The 17,138-nt window shown below is 34.8% G+C and overlaps 1 protein-coding gene across 1 annotated transcript in view; it reads left to right on the top strand.

Moving 5' to 3' along the window:
• The window catches only part of CEP128 (centrosomal protein 128), a 386,614-nt gene that overhangs the window by 19,474 nt on the left and 350,002 nt on the right, over window positions 1-17,138 (top strand). Inside the window, exons 2-6 of the mRNA XM_023511493.1 lie at window positions 856-1,001; window positions 4,492-4,653; window positions 6,454-6,540; window positions 14,247-14,373; window positions 15,363-15,481. Of these exons, the coding sequence (XP_023367261.1) occupies window positions 4,507-4,653; window positions 6,454-6,540; window positions 14,247-14,373; window positions 15,363-15,481 (480 nt within the window). The 5' untranslated portion in view covers window positions 856-1,001; window positions 4,492-4,506. The remainder of the gene's footprint in view (window positions 1-855; window positions 1,002-4,491; window positions 4,654-6,453; window positions 6,541-14,246; window positions 14,374-15,362; window positions 15,482-17,138) is intronic.

Raw genomic sequence — 17,138 nt, 5'->3', positions numbered from 1 at the left:
TTTTTTTTGGTTGCAGCTGTCATTGTAGTTTGGCAGGCCTAGGCTGGATTCTAACCCACCAGCTCTGGTGTATGTGGCTAGTGCCTTAGCCGCTTAAGCTACAGGCGCCAAGCCATATTTATTTTCTTATGTGGACACTAGGTATGCTTTTCTCAACGTGGAATGAATCCAATATGTTAAGTAAAGTATCACTGGGGAGAATATTTTCAGAGGCCTAGTCAGTTTTTATTAATGCAGGAATGTTAGGATTTACTATACTTTTTAAAAAGTAATTTTTTAATTGTAGCATATAATAATACATTGTTAATGATGAATGAAAAGTATATAATTGACGCTGCTTTGCATTTTTTGAGTCAGGTGTATTTAAGGCCACTCAGGAGCTATTTTCATGACCCTCCATACATTCTACCCTAGTTTCTGACCAATGTAGTGTGAGCCTCCTGTCAACTTTGATGGCAGTTCTGTTCTCATCTGTTCCTCTCTTTCTGCATCAACCCTGTGTTTGGGGAGAGGTAGTTCTGGCTGTGATAGACTGGCATCTTTTCGTAAGGATAGACCTCTCCCCTTTTCATTCCTTTGGTGCTGGCCCTGAGCCTCAAGTGTTCTCTTAGTTAGGTATGGGAATCATGTTTGACCTTCTGAATTGTCAGTAATAATTGAAGAAAATGCCAAATATTTATCAACAACAAAAATAATTTCTATTTTTTAATTAGATTCTTTAATTTTCCTTAGTCCAACATTTATGAAACTTAAGTAATTGAAGTCTTTAGATGGTTGCTAAGTGTTTCTTGTGCTTAAAAAAACCTATGCAAATTTCTCAGCTATAGCTCACCTTAAATCTTGGTATCTCTGCAGGTGTTCCATCAGATGCAGGAGTTTGAACATCTCTTATTGCTCAAAGTAATTGAAATTAATAGCTGAAGACATTGTATGTATGTACTGGTGAAACTCATGCTGGAAAGTGTGATTCTGTTTTATTAAAAGTATGCAATCCTAGTGGGGTAAGTGAGAGGTCATTTTTCCCTCCTATATTATGTGATAATTGGAGATAATTTAGTTAATGTTGTTCTTGTTCTTAATTTTATTTAATGCCACTAAGATTTTTCTGTTTCAGAGTTAAATTCAGTATCCCATTTCTTCACTTGTTAGCATTTATCAATTGTCTATAAATTCATGCTTCATACAAAAGATTTTGAGGTACTTATGCCTATGGTAAAAATGTAAAAACATTGCCTGGACTGTTATACATGAAACTTTGCTGTGGTCATTTTGGAGGAGGTGGGGCGGGAATGATACTGGGTGAAGGCTGGATCAGAGGGTACCAACACTCTGTAATATTCTGCATCTTTTACTATTACAAAAAATATTAGAAAAATATATGTCAGAACTATTCATTAGTTCTAGGTCCATATATGCATGCTTATTTTATTAGTCTATTATTTTTGTTTTAAATATTTTTCTATGTTATTAAAAAACCTAAAAATTTCAATTATTCCTATTTTTAGTCAAGTTGAAGCTCAATTGTCTATTTTTTTGAAGTGTCTTACATATTGTTTGTATCCAATACAGTTATTTATAGGTAACTGGTTATTATTAAAATTTTTATCCTTTTAGAAACATCAAATCCCAAAGATAGTTATTTTGTTCCTTTTTCTCACCAGTAACCATAACCATTATGTAAGCGTTGTCTTTGTATTCTGCCTCATGATTTGTTAATTTCAGTTTAGCTTCCAGAATTATGACTTGTAACATGAACATTGTTATACTCTAAACAATACAATTTTGATATGAAAGCTGCAGATCTCAGATATAATTATTATTTTCTTTTATACAAGAGGTAAAAGGAGTCAGAGAACAAAATCCCCTTACTATGAAGCCAGTGGTTTGATTTGTTTACCGGACTCTTTAGAAATGTCACTTCATTTTTTCCCCGATGTGCCTAATTAAGATTTCATCTTCTTCTGTGGGCCTGGTGGCTCACACCTGTAACCCTAGCACTTTGGGAAGCTGAGGTGGGTAGCTCAAGCTCCTGCTTGAGCTCAGGAGTTTGAGACCATCCTGAGCAACAGCAAGTACCTGTCTCTACTAAAAGTAGAAAAACTAGCCAGGCATCATGGCAGCTGCCTGTCCTTGGGAGGCTGAGGCAAGAGGTTCCTTTAGGCTCAAGAATTTGAGGTTGCTGTGAGCTACGAAGATGCCACGGTATTCTACCCAGGGTGTTAGAGTGAGACTCTTTCTCAAAAATAAAAGTTTCACCGTCTTTATATTTCCTTTCCTTTTTGATGTTTTTCTGCTGACATGAAATGAGAGGGAGTTGAGGAGACTGTAGACATATGAAGGCCCTGGCCTGCTCTGTCTTTAGCCATTTTTATTTGCTGTTATTGGATGTAATGGATAGCAGAAGACAGTGGAATGAACATAGCATTGAAGAATAGCGAAGTCTGGCTGAATCCTGGGTCTACATCCTGGAGTTGCTACATGTAATTAATGCATGGAGTTGGATATGTTGCTTAATAACTTTTGGGCTTAACATCCCTTGTAAATTAGGCATTAATAGTGTTCATTTTATAGTTTATTATCAAAATTCAATAGGGTTGTCTACATAGTATCTTGCATAATAGCAAGTTCTCAAGAAAATGTTGGCTTTACCTGCTTTCACTAATGAAAGATGTTGGGAAGTGAAGCATCCATTTAGAGTGAAAGATTTAGGTCATGTAGCATAGATTTATGAGATAGACACTAAAGGGATTTCCTAAGTTTAAAAGGTGAACTTTAAATGGAAGTTTTCATTTGTTCTTGACTTTATTCTTTTAGAGTTAAACAATTGTAAGCCAAGAAAAACAATTCCCGACATTTGCTTCAGGCTTAGTTTCTTGTTCATGTTTTCTGCTAAGGGAGGGAGTTACACTATAGGTGAGCTTCAGGCTTAGTTTCTTGTTCATGTTTTCTGCTAAGGGAGGGAGTTACACTATAGGTGAGCACTATACCTTTGTGCTTGTATGTCTGAGAAGGGAGGCAAGAATCTGAGAAGATTGGTGCAGAAGGAAGTTAAGAGGTGTAGGAGAGGAAGAGGAGAAGCATGGGTATTTGAGGATGTCTCTAACCCTGTCTCAGATACTTCATTGACCCTTTTTCTGATGTGGCAAAGATAGACTTCGTGTTTGAAAACCTAAACTCACAGCTAGTGTTCTTTGGTTGTTTATTTATTTACTTTTATCTAATATTTTAAAAACATGATTGCTTTCATTAAATGCTCTAGGATCAAAATATATTTAGCAAGTCCCTTTAGCTTCTCTTTAGGTATATGGTCATGTATTTCCCAGATAAATGCAGAATAAAGATCCAGAAGTCCAGAATAGTCTATTGTTAAATATTAAAGTTTCATCACATTTTACTTAATAAGGCAGAAAAAAATGGCCTATTGATTTTAGGAAGATTATATAAATTAATATTAAAATAAAGATTAAGTTAAGTAGAAAATGAAATTTGGATAATCAGTAAACTTTCACTTTTGACCAGTTGCGTTTTTCTCTGATGCTTCCTTGTTCTAAATATATTTAGTTTCGTCAACTTCTGTTAAAAGGTTTCCTGAAACTTTTAAGATTTGCTTGCATGAAATAATTTTCTTATACCTAAAATAGAAAATTAAGGTAAGAATGGGAGAAAAGCATGTTAAGAGAATTATCTGATGATCCAGTTATTCTCGGGCTGTTTGGCTTTCTGTTTTGGTGGAGCTGTTGAAGATGCTGGCTTCTCCCGTATTCATCAGTATAGAATTTGTACCTCTGTTACACCATTTGTTTAATTCTGATATATTTTAAATTAAGATACATGAGAGTTTTCACTGTACACTGAATGGGATTCTCTAATTGCAGGTCATGCTGTGTGTTTGCTGTATTTTTAGGTTTAAAGATGCAATGTTTTTATCAGACTAATATTAAGACACTTGCAAGATCCTAATTTTAGAAAATACAGTGGAACCTCAATAGTTGACCACCTCCTATATTGACCACCTGCTTAACTTGCCCTAATTTTAAGAGACCTGCCATGCACCACATGCACGGATCAGCACAGTGGGCCTAGTTCCCTGTGTTGACCAGTTTGTTACAGCCCCTCAGGGGGTCAGACTTACGTGGTTTGACTGTATTTGTGTTTTCCCCTACCTTACAGTGTTGTTGGTAGGATAAAGTGAGTTATTGTATGTGGAATGCTTTTAGAATTTGGAAGCATTGCACAATCTAAGGGATTATTATTATTTAGAGTTGTAAACAGGACTGAAAACATGGCTGATGAATTGCTTTTAAAGCAGAAACAGTAATGGGAGTTACATGGTGAACTGCCTTTTTGTGTTGGTAAGCTCTGTATATAGAAATTACAATATACAAAAGAACCGAAGTAATAAATACTTAAAAAGATCAAAAAGTGAATAAATTAATCTGTTTCTCCCAGTTTTGACCGTCTGACTGACCTGGACTTGGATTTATTTTGAAGGATTTATATAAATCCATGGCAGAATCGTCCAGTGAGTCAGACCACTTGCGCTATGGTAACCGATGCAGTCGCTGGGCCTCCCGATCAGGTCACAGGGAAACCGGAAGTCATCCAACGGTAGGAGTCACTGAGAAGGTCAACACCATAACAAGTACTTTACAGGTCAGTTTAACAGTGGTTGCATTTATAGATTTTAAATAGTTTGAGCAGAGTGATAGCTTCAGCCACTGTATTAGTTTTCTTGTTCCTGTAACAAATTACCGCAAAACTAGTATCTTAAAAGAACACAAACTTATCTTACAGTTCTGTCAGTGAGAAGTCTGCCATTGGTCTTGTGAGACTAGAAATCAGGGTGTTGGTAGGGCTGCGTTCCCTCCTGGAGGCTCTAGGGGAAATCTCGTTCTCTTGCCTTTTCTGTCTTCTGAGGCTGCCCTTGTCTCGAGGCCTGCTTCCATCTTCAAAGCCTGCGGGGATGGGCTGAGTCCTCCCATCACACCACTCTGCCTCTCCTGCCACCCTCGTCCTCTTTTAAGGATGCTTGTGATGGCATTGGGTCCTCTCCATAATCCGGTAGGATCTCCCTATCTCAAAGGCTTTAATGTAATCACATCTATAAATCTCTGTTGCCACATAAAGTACGTGTCCTGGGAATTAGGACTTGGAAATCATTGAGGCCCACTAACATCAGTAAAGATATTTGAAATATGTGATAGGATGTGGAGAATGTTTTGGGATAAAGGAATATTTCCAAATAAAGTATCATGAGAGTTAAATTCTTAGAAATTACTGTTAGTAGTTGAGCTTCTTCTGGGCATGTGCCTTTAGCGGAGTTGCCCGTATATTGGCAAGGTAGATTGCCTATGGATAAATGCTATAGAGATGCCATTTTGATTTAGAGGCTAACTTTTAACAGTGTTCGGTGGGGACAGTTTACACCCTTTCCATAGAAAAGGCTTGGGAAAAGAGATGGGAAAGGGGAACATAGTTACACTGGGAAAAAGAAAACTCAGAAATAGGATTTATGTCCTTCTTAATTCCTTACTTTATAGCTTGGATAAGTGTGGATTTTGGCTTTAATTGCTTTGGATTAGTGTGCTTAGTTAAGGAGAGGATACTTTTTAGTGAAGCCACAATATCATTTAAAAATCAAAAGGTTGGGCAGTGCCTGTGGCTCAAAGGAGTAGGGTGCCAGCTCCATATACTAGAGGTGGCAGGTTCAAACCTGGCCCTGGCCAACAACTGCAAAAAAATAATCAGAAGGTCTATTCGTTTCAAATGGATTTAAACTAAGATAACAATATAATTTTGGAGTATGAATTCATGTACTTTCCCACCAATTAGGTACATTAATAAGTATATGTTTTTGAAAGAAATGCCTCCATTAATCTCTTAGGTGAAACTTAGCACGTTTAGGTGAAAATCATTTCTGTTGTGATTAGAACTAAATTTGTTGTTTATAGCGTATGGTAAAGGCTGCTTTCTTTTCCCTTTTATCAAGTTCTGAGGTGATGGAGTAATGGAGTGACACTGATTCTAATGATTTGCTTCTCTTGTACACAAGCTACTAGATTTGTTCTTTTGGGATTTCTTTTCTGTAAGGAAAGTATGAATTAGTTGAGGTCCACATACTGAAAATAAGGATTCTTTTCAATTTATGGTTTTGTTGCTGACTTCTTAGGCAACCTTGAATAAAGATTTAAATCATGTGCTTCAGATTTTACGCAAGTAAACTGCATTTTTATTTCAGTATCTTTCTCAGTGTTTAGATTTCTTTGATATTTGTGAGGTAGATTGATATCCAATTTAACTTATGATATTATATGATATAAATTTTATATTTTGTGATATAAATTGAATTATCTGTAAAACTGTTAACTTAGTTGATTGACATACTACCAAGATTGACTGGGAAAAACAATGGTCAATGTTCAGAACAATTAACATGGCCCATTTGCTTTCAAGGACACCAGTTGGAACCTGCGACAAGTGGACCAGATGCTTGGACAATATCGAGAGTATAGTAATGGACAGGCGGGTGCTATAGAACAGGTGAGAACACTTACATGTGTTTGTATATTCTCTTACCCAACTTTTTGGGAATGCAGTTGTTGGGAAGTGGGGATGTGAGATAAAGGAGAAGAGGTTTGTGAAGATCTTTAGGTTAGCTTGTCAGATGGATTGACAACGAACTTATATAGGGAAGTCGGGACATGAATTAAACAGACACTCGCTCAACTTGGGCCATTGATACCTCCTATGGGGAGTTAGGAATTTTAAAGATATTTTAAAGTAGTACATGCTCATTGTTTTAAAAAAAATAAAACTTTTCTCTCAAAGCCAAGGGGTTTCTTTTCTCTTAGTTTCACTCAAAAGAAGTAACAATTTTGACAGCTTCTTATATATCTTTCCAAACATTTTATATGCACATACAAACATATGTGTCATTGTTTAAAAGTGGAATTATGTATAAAATATAATGTAATACAGCTTAAAAAAATTCCAAAATGTATGTTCTATCACTTTACATATTATTTGTGTAGTGTGACCTAGTTGTTTTCTGTACAGTATTCTGTAGTATGGATGTATCTAGTTTTTTCCTTTGTTATTATAAATAACGTAGCAATGACTATTATTGTACACACTGTTTTTTGGTAATCCTGTAGGATTACTGGAAGTGGAATTTCTGAGCTAAACAATATGTGCACTTAAAAATTGCTGGATATTTTAGAATTCTCTTTTCAAGGATGTGCCAACTTCTTGTACTTACCTCATATGGGGATGTAAGAAGGAAGATACCCTAGAATTCTGGAATAAAAGGCATACCGTACATTTAGTTAGTATTTCTCTAATTCTATCATTCTATTTTTCTTTCCTTTGGAATTTGCTTTTTCATCTTCTGTAAGCTCTTGAAAAACAAATTTATTTCTTCATGTTTCTGATGATAAGTATACACACATTGTGATGAAAAATCCTATATTACGTTTATGTTATATCTGTGCTGTCCTGAACCATCACATAGCTCTCAAGTTGTGATTGACGGCTTATTTTCTTTTTACAAAGTAAAAGTGTAGTGATCATTATTCACTTGTAATTGGAAGCTAATAATCAGGCACAAAGTTTCTACTACTTTCATTTAGAAAATAAGCTTGGACATTCTTGTACCTACAGGATTTTTATGATTTATGATGTATTTGACAGATGGAGCTATAGACTTTGTATGTTTCAGCAGCTCATGAAATGTTTTAGGTTAATTACCTTGTTAAGAAAGTTAATTGAGTCTTTGCTTTTTAATTTATTAGTAAAAATTGAAAACACTGTTAACTCTTAGCTGGAAACAATCCTACTTTGAGTATTAGATCCTTACTTATGACAGTAAATTTCCTTTGAATCAGGCAATTGGGACATGAAATTATGTATTATAGAAACTTCTATATAGATAAACCAGATAAACCTTTAAAACACAAAATGTGTTCTGTAGTATTAAGTCTCTGTGGTAGGCCTAGAGTTGAACAATGCTGAACTTTCCTGGGGGAGTGGTTTTATTCATGGGAAGTAAACTTAACAGATAATCTGCAAAGCCACTCATAAAAAATAAGATACAGGAGAGCAAGAGCTTTTTTTTTTTTTTTTTTTTTGCTTTAGGCTGTTCTTAGCCTGATCTAGAGTTTCCTCATTAGTTTTCCCAAATCCTTATTCTGTTAAAATACAGAGTATCCCAAAAGTTGCCCTGAAGTTGTAGCTATATGTACCTTTATTTTCAAAATATTCATTACAGAATTTTACAAAATATTCTCTACATGTGGGCCACTTCTTTTTATACACACATGAAGTCTTCTCTCCCACTCGCATTCTAAGATATCCACTGCTATGCCATTGTTCCCAGGCACAGAGGCTTGTGGGCCACACTGTAGTGGGTTCTCAATGATTTTTCCCTCCAGCGTACCAGAGAACTATGTCACTCAATGCCTCGTGTTATAGTCCTAGAAATCCTCCTGCCAGTAGGAGAAGACATGTAACTCAGAAGGTGTATTTCTCACAAGTGATTCTGATGACCCCCTCAATGAAATAGCTTTCTTAACATTACAATATTTGCCGCTATGGAATGCATCATATCTAAAGATGGGTATCTGTAAGTGTGCCATCTATCATGTGATTTTCCTAAATCTATTTATAATTTTCAAGTCCCTAAAGTAAATGGTAGAATTATCCTTTTTTTTTTTTTTTTTAAATTGAAGCAATGCTGGAGAGTGAATTTTTTCTTTTTGAGACTACACTGCAACTCTGTTGCTATGGAACAAGCTTTTTTCCCTTCTTAAACATCTTATAATAATTATTTTAACCAATTCTTAACAAATTTTCACCATGCTGAATGTCTGCTTAGTTGAAATAAACATTCTTTTTTTAAATTACAAAGAGATTTCCTGAAAATGAAATCAAATTTTTTGCACTAGGGAGGACAGGAACTTTTATTATTTAACTTAGATTTAAAAATTATTCTATTGTTAAATATAATAAATATTCTTAGAAAATGAATATAAGTGTTATATATGTATTTATATGTATTTAAATATTTAGTTTCTTCAGGTTTAACTTTGTGAATGTAATTTATCCCTGGGTGAGGGGAAGAGTTTGTAAATATGAATATTTGGTGAGATTTTTTCTTTTTCTCCCCAAAAGGGAAGTGTGAGAATTGTTCCTGTTGGTCTTATAAAATCTAGGGTCATGAGTCATGGTGGGTTGCTTTTCTGACCTTGAAATATACTTTTCCCGGTCAGCTCCGGTGGCTCAAAGGGTAGCCACCGTATGAGCCAGAGGTGGTGGGTTCAAACCCAGCCCTGGCCAAAAAAAAAAAAAAAAAAAAAGAAAAGAAAAGAAAAGAAATATACTTTTCCTTAAAATATGCAAGATTTCACTGTTCTCTTGAATTTGTATAGCCTCAAACCCTAAATTTAATTTTTTGCTTATATGATAATACATGAAGGCTTCTTAGTGAAGAGTTGACAGTATTAAAGGATCATATGGGGTCCCTGATGTTTTATCATTTCTGAGAATTTCTTCATAAGCTTGATATATACCTGATACTTTTTTACATTGGCTTATTTAATTCTCTTAATCCTATAAGATAAAGATAGTTAGTATGCTTATTTTCAAGATAGGAAAACTGGGTCACAGAATGGATACTAAGTTGTCTATGGTCCCTCAGTATAAGTGACAGAGCCAAGGATAGGATCTTGTTTTAAAACCCAGCTTCTGGACTAATTGACCTCATTGAGTAATGGTTACTCAAATTTTTATGATACTGTGGATTTATATTCCTGAAAATTGGGACTTCAGATTCAAAATATAAAGGGTTCTATATGAGGTCTGATAAGTTAGGGAGCTCATCCTAGATAAATTGCTACATACCTCATTGCTGAATATCAATCACTACCATTACCTTCAAAGTATTCCCCTTGGGAAGCTATGCACTGAGGTCAGTGCTTAGTCTACCCTTCAAAGCAATTTTGGAACTCTTTTTCTGGAATGGTCATCAAAGCTGTTGTTGTATTACTCTTGAGGTCCTGAATGTCATCAAAATGTCATTTTTTTCCCCAATATTTCCTTTATCTTTGGGTAAAGAAAAAAATCATAGGGGGTAGATGTTCCAATGTAGTTATTTGTTTATTGGATAAAAACTACCTCACAGATAGAGCTGTGTGAGCCAGTGCATTGTTGTGATGCAAGAGCCATGAGTTGTTGACCAAAATTTTTAGTTAAGATTTTCCTAACTGTTTGCCTGTCGATGTTTACTTGGTCTGCTATACTTCTCATAGCCAACAATTTTGATGCATAATTTGATGAATTTTGTCAATGTTTTCATCAGTTGTGCTCATGACTGGCTGCCTTGACTTCTCTTCACTAGTGATGCCTACTCTCCCTTCAGAAAAATGTTTAATCTGTTTGTACACTGGCATTTTCTTCAAGGCATTATCTCCATAAACTTGAACTAACATATCCCTGATTTCAGTTCCACTCTTGCCAAGTTTAATAAGAAATTTATGAATGTTTGTTCATTTCTCTAATTGAAACTCTGACATTCTTGTGATGGTACATAAAACATGCAACAATAATAATGATTGTCATTCAGTAAGACACTGCTACAGGTTGGCACAAGGACACCCATGAGTCAGTGATATACCAAGTTATGAAACCTTACTGAGTTGTTTGTACAGTGCTGCCACCATAAGTACACTGTAGCAGGTTCAGAAACTTAATTGTGAGACATTGTAATTATATATTGATAAAGTAGATTTTGGAGCCCAGTGCCACAGAAGTCATCAGTGTACAGCTAGTACAATGTCTAGAATGAAAGTTAGATGGAACAAATACAGAAACAGAGTTGGGAAGAAATCTAGTGCTGAGGTAGAATTGGCATTGAGGCATTGTTAAAATTATAGGGCAAACTGGGCTGTATCTGATGAGGTTTAAAAGTTGATTGGGTATGAAAGAAAAATGCAGGTCTCTTGATTCAAATCAGCAGATTAATAAAGTTCATTTTTAAGGTAAAGATTGGCCAAAATATAGAAATAGTGCAGTTTAGAGACTTGCATTAGAGTAATTTTTCTTCTAATTCAATACTTTGGTTAAATTTCCCTTTGAAAATGGTAGGCTCTTACCAGCTGGTATGGGAACTTTGGAAGAATATTGGATGTTAAATAATAAATTCCAGGTTTTCCCTTCTAATTAATGGTTTTCAGTTGTCAAATCTATTTAGTGACAACACAAAAGGATAATAATGCTAATTGTTTAAAGCCAGACAGCCACTTGAAATATCCCAAAGCTGAAGGTATTCACTCCTCCCTCCCTAGCTGAAGATCACTAATTGTCCCAAAGGTAAAAGCTGTTCATAATCTTTTGTTAACTTTAACTAGTATGGGTCTTAATCAAAGTTAAATTCTATTAAGACTTTCTTTTTGTAAATATACAAGTATTTCAGGTCTTGAGAAATAGTTTCATAGAGTCTCTTTTAAATTACTTACTCCCATTGTTGCCCACATGATTTCCATTCATACTTCTGGGTTGCTATGTAGTCAGTCCTTCTGAGTTTTATATAACTTTTTATCAGCTCCTTAACCTTGACTTACATTTTGTTTTTAATCAGAGTTTTTCCAAATAGAGACACAGGACTTTCAGAGATCTACACAAGAATTTAAAAATTTGATTTTTTGTTTTAATGATAATTCAAAGCTTCTATAGTTTTATCATTTCATCATTTACTAGTTTCTAACATAATTAGTTGGGTTCCTACCTCCTCTAGTGATGACCAATGATTTTCCCCTCTTGAGTACTGCTGTTAACTCCCAACTGTGTACATATTTTATGTGTTAAAGTCCATTGCAGTTTGTCTTGATGCTCAAATTGTTTCATCTTTGGTTAGAAGGAGCCTACTGAAGTTTACTCCCTAGTCTAACGGAAAATTAATGCTGAACTGAGTTTTATTAATATTTTGTTTTTATTTAATTTTGTTTGGTTCGGTTTTGTACCTAGTTAGGAGTTATAATCCTAAAGAGTTTACAGCAGTTTTTATGACTTCATATCTTATCTCTTTGCTTTTGTATTTTATGAATTATCAAAGTAATTTTATACATCATGATTAGATTTTGTACAGTGTCTATTGTGTTATTACTACTTTAAATGTAGATTTAAATTCTGTTACAGTTTAGTTTTATGTCTTAAGTGAGAAACATGTTTGTGCCATAATGCATGGAGGAGTAATTTAAAAGTCTGTACTTCACTCATCTATTTTTACATTTCATTTTTTGGACTGTATAGATAAGCCCATTCATCTTCTAGTGGCTTAAGATGTATTTTTTTAGAGTTTTAAAATGAGGTTGCCAAATAGTTTTTCTACTTTTTATCTTATTTTTGAAATGATTAATTTTTTTTTTTTTTTTTGCAGTTTTTGACTGGGGCTGGGTTTGAACCTGCCACCTCCGGCATATGGGGCTGGCGCCCTACTCCTTTGAGCCACAGGTGCTGCCCTGAAATGATTAATTTTAAACATCTTTTATTCATCCTTGATCTTGGGAGTCCTTGTTTTGTTTCTCTTGTTATGCACCATTTTTCTGTATGTTCCATGTCGGATTTTTTTTTTTTTTTTTTGGTAGAAGAAAGTATGTATCCCTGTGAAGATTCATTTGGCTTTTAGTTGCAGCTTAGGATTTGTTAGCAAATAAATGCACATAAAAAGGATCTTGATAAGTTCTACTTTTAGCATTAACAGATAAGATTATTTGGGAATAGTTCTCCTGAAAACAAGTGGAAATATGAAAAAAATGTAAAAAATAATACTGTGAATCTATCAGAGAACTACTAAGGGAGTGAGAAATTTTGCAGTCAGGATCTGACAAAAAAAGGAAATCCTGAGGATAAGTTTTATATTTGGGACTTTTTTCCTCCTTTAAGCTGATTCCAGAAGATGTGAGTTAGAAACAGAGAGCGTAGGATTAGAGTTATTAATCAATTCAAGAGACTATGGGAGACAAAAACTAGGGGTCAGGAACCCTCTGGTTTTAATTGTAGACCCCAGTGGGCAGTAGTACAGGAGAAATGGTGAATTGAAGATAAAAGAAGTGGCTGGGCACTGTGGCTCACACCTGTACTCCTAGCACTCTGGGAGGCCAAGGCAGGTGGATTTCTTGAGCTGAGACATTCGAGACCACCCTGAGCAAGAGTGAGATCCCATCCCTAAAAAATAGCTGGGTGTTGTGGAGGGCACATGTAGTCCTAACTACTTGGGAGGCAGAGGCAATAGGATCACTTGAGCCCAACAGTTTGAGGTTGCTGTGAGCTATGACACGACCGCAGTCTACCAGGACAAGAAAGTGAGACTCTGCCTCAAAAAAAAAAAAAAAAAAAAAAGTGAAAAATTGAAAATAGAAAAGCTTTCCTGGGGACAGAAGCCCATCTTTGAAGGATTTCAATTCCTAACTGGATTAAGGTGATTTGGGATTGCTATTGACCATAGCCTGACTTCCTGTTAGAAGCAAAACCAAATCTCTTTCTTTAAATTATCTCAGTAGTTTTAAAATAAAATATCTTAGGACATGATAAAAAATACACAGGCCTATTAAATGTAAGTAAGTAACTGCATACAGTGCGCTCTGTTCTTTCATGTTAGCCTTGTTATGTTTGTTTGCGTGGGTGATGCATCAAATAGACATTTCTATTTGGCTTTGTAAGCCCTTAGATACTAGACATCTCTTCCTCATTCTGGTAACAGAAGATGAAATAGATAGTGAGAGATACCGGCGATTCTTAAAATATTTATGTTTACTTTTTTTTTTTTTTTTTCTTTGAGACAGAGCCTCAAGCTGTCCCCCTGGGCAGAGTGTCGTGGCATTACAGCTCACAGCAACCTCCAACTCCTGGGCTCAAGCGAGTCTCCTGCCTCAGCCTCCCAAGTAGCTGGGACCACAGGCGCCCGCCACAACGCCCGGCTATTTTTTTGGTTGCAGCCATCATTGTTGTTTGGCGGGTCCGGGCTGGGGATTCGAACCCGCCACCTTACGTGTACGTGGCTGGCGCCTTAGCCGGTTGAGCTATAGGCGCCGAGCCTTTTTTTTTTTTTTAATTTCTTAACATAACTTAGTTCAAACTGTGTTATAAATTCTTTTTGGAACCCAGACATTTCAGATAATAGCTTTTAAAATCTATTTGTGTTTGGAAGGTCTTTAAAAAGAATAATTCTTCCTTTATTATATTCTTTAAATTAGTTAAAAGAAAGCTTGGAACAATCAATAGATCAACTTCGAAGTCAACGTTTATTGAGAAACTCAAGTGGGAAAAGTCTTTCTGTTACAAGTCTGAGTACAAGTGACCTTGATTGTGGCCCTGTGGCAGGTAATGCTTCAAGTGTTTAGAATACCCTTTTTTTGTTTTACAAATATTTTTGTAGTAAATATTGAAGGCACTTAATATTTGGAGAAATAAAACCTATATATAATATCATACAGATTTGATGGAGATGGAGTTATCAAGGAATTTATGGTCCAAATTTTGAAATACAGTAAAAGGTCTGTGTTTTATTAGTTTTGTTTTTCTCAGCCTCTGCAGACCACACAGAACTTTTCCTGATAAAATTGGATTTGTGTGCTGCCAAAGAATAAAAACAAATACACAAATGAGATTTACCTTATGGTATGCTTTGTGGGTTAGATGTCTTGTCCTAGCACAATAGTTTTTATGATACTTCTAAAGACCGGGTTAGTTTTGATGTCCAGCTAGATGTTAATGACTAGATCAAAGATTATAATATGCAGTTTGCCTTAATTAATTTATATTTTTCTATAGCACCGAGATTCATGTTTGAATTGAAAAGTCGGCAGTGAAGGGAGGTGATACAGATAAGATTGAACATCGGTGCCTCACATTGTTAATATTGTGGTTGATTATGATAATGATTAAGAATTGGACACTATCACTTTTGGTTAGTAGTGAGTAGGTTTTTATGTACTGTTCAGATTTTAGATTACTTTGTTTGAAATATTCTGTTTTATTAGTATTATGTTAGAGAGTCAAACTTTTTTATTATTTAGCAGTTTCTTTTGCATATGCAAATAAAATATATTCCTTCTTTGGAAAGTATAGCAAACTGGAACTTTTGACATATTCCATTTTCAGGTTAATTTTATCTGCTTTAAGATAAGAAGGATTAGTGTCAGTTCTATGGAACTTTATGGCCACAGAAAAATACTTGAGAATAGTCTGGGTTTGGGGATAAGAACACAAGTGTATGTATACCATATTTGGAGTATACATACAGAGTAAAATTTTAGTCTGCTTCTTCTCATGCATGTTTTAATCCTCTCTCTTTCCTTTCAATTGTAAAGAGAGCCATCGTTTTCCACCTACCTCACCTCTCAAGGACTATGGAGATCCACAGGGTGTTAAGCGTGATAGATCCAGATCTAGTGTGCGATTTGTTCGGGAGACTGATAATGTAGTCCAGGTACCTTGTACCATTCTGTGATTTATATGTATCATTTCCTTACATTTCTGGATAAATGACTAACACTTGAACTTTAAGGCTGTATTTTAACCAAGAATTTGATCATCAGAAATTTTGCATTGAGTTTTTTTTTTTTTTTAACTAAGGAAATGACCTTATTTTATTTTTTATAAAATTATTTTTATTGACAAATTATAGTTGTATACATTTATGGGATACAGTGTTATGTTGAACTATATATAAAATGAGGCACCATTAAAACAAGTTAGTTAACATAATCTATTACCTTGCTCTGAATTTTTTATGGTCAGATTTATTATCTTAACTATTTTGAAATATGTAAAATATTATTACTGACTATAGTCACCCTGGTGTGCAGTACATTTCAAAACCTATTCCTCCCGTTTATCTGAAATCTTGTTCCCTTTGATCAACAAAATTTTACAAAGAGGTGGCCAACATGTAGAGAGTATTTTGTAAAATTTTGTAAATAAAAGTACATTTAGCTACATTCTCATTTTCCCCACATATGGCAACTTTTGGGGGTGACTTTTGGGACACCCTTTAGAATTCTATTATGTATATATACTACATTTTTTTTTATCCGTTCATCTGTTGATGGATAATTAGGTTGTTTCTGTATCTTGGCTGTTGTGAATAAAGCTGCAACAAACACCAGAGTACCAATGTCCCTTTGACACACTGATTTCAGTACCTTTGGGAATATATCCAGAAATGGGATTTCTGTGTCATGTAGTAGTTGTATATTTAGTTTTTGAAGAGCCCCCATATAGTTTTCCATAATGGCTGTACTTATTTACATTCCCACCAGCATTGTGCAAGAATTCTTTTTTCTCTCCAATGCTTATTTTTCATCTTTTGATAAAAGTTATTCTAACATTCATGAGGTGATAGTGGTTTTAATTTGGATTTCCCTAATGTTTGATGATACTGAGCACTTTTTCATGTATCTGTTGACCATTTGTCTTTTGAGAAATGTCTGTTTACATCCTTTGCTTACTTTAAAATTGGGTTGTTTTCTTGTTATTGAATTGTTGTTATGTATTTGGGATATTAACCCCTTGTCAGATGTGTGGTTTGTAAATATTTTTCCCCTTTCTGTGGGTTGTCTCTTCAGTTTGTTAAGTGTTTCTTTTGTTGTGCAGAAGTTTTTTAATTTGATGTAATCCCATTTGTCTATTTTTGCTTTTGTTGCCTGTACTTTTGGAGCTGTATTCAAGAGCTCATTGACCAATGTAATGGTCAATTAGATTTTTTTTTCTTTGAGTAGTTTTACAGCTTCAGGATTTATATTTAAGTCCTTAATACATGTTAAGTTGGTTTTTTTCGTATAGTATAAAATAAGTATCTAATTTTCTTCATCTGCATGTGGATACGTACTTTTCTCAACACCATTTATTGAAGAGACTGTCCTTTCTCCCTAGTATGTTCCTGGTGGCTTGGTCAAAAATCAGTTGACTGTAAACGTGTGCATTTGTTTCTAGGTTTTTGGTCTCTTTACATTGGTTGATGTATCTATTTTTATGCTAGTACCATACTGTTTTGATTATCATCACTTTATAATGTTTTGAAATCAAGAAGTATGCCTCTGGCTTTGTTGTTTTTGTTTAAGGTTGTTTTTGATATTCAGAATCTT

Source organism: Otolemur garnettii, unplaced genomic scaffold (genome assembly GCF_000181295.1).
Source record: "Otolemur garnettii isolate 467f Iridium unplaced genomic scaffold, OtoGar3 scaffold00020, whole genome shotgun sequence".
Lineage (NCBI taxonomy): Eukaryota > Metazoa > Chordata > Mammalia > Primates > Galagidae > Otolemur > Otolemur garnettii.
The sequence above is the reverse complement of the archived record's forward strand: the minus strand, read 5'-3'. Positions and strand labels throughout refer to the sequence as shown.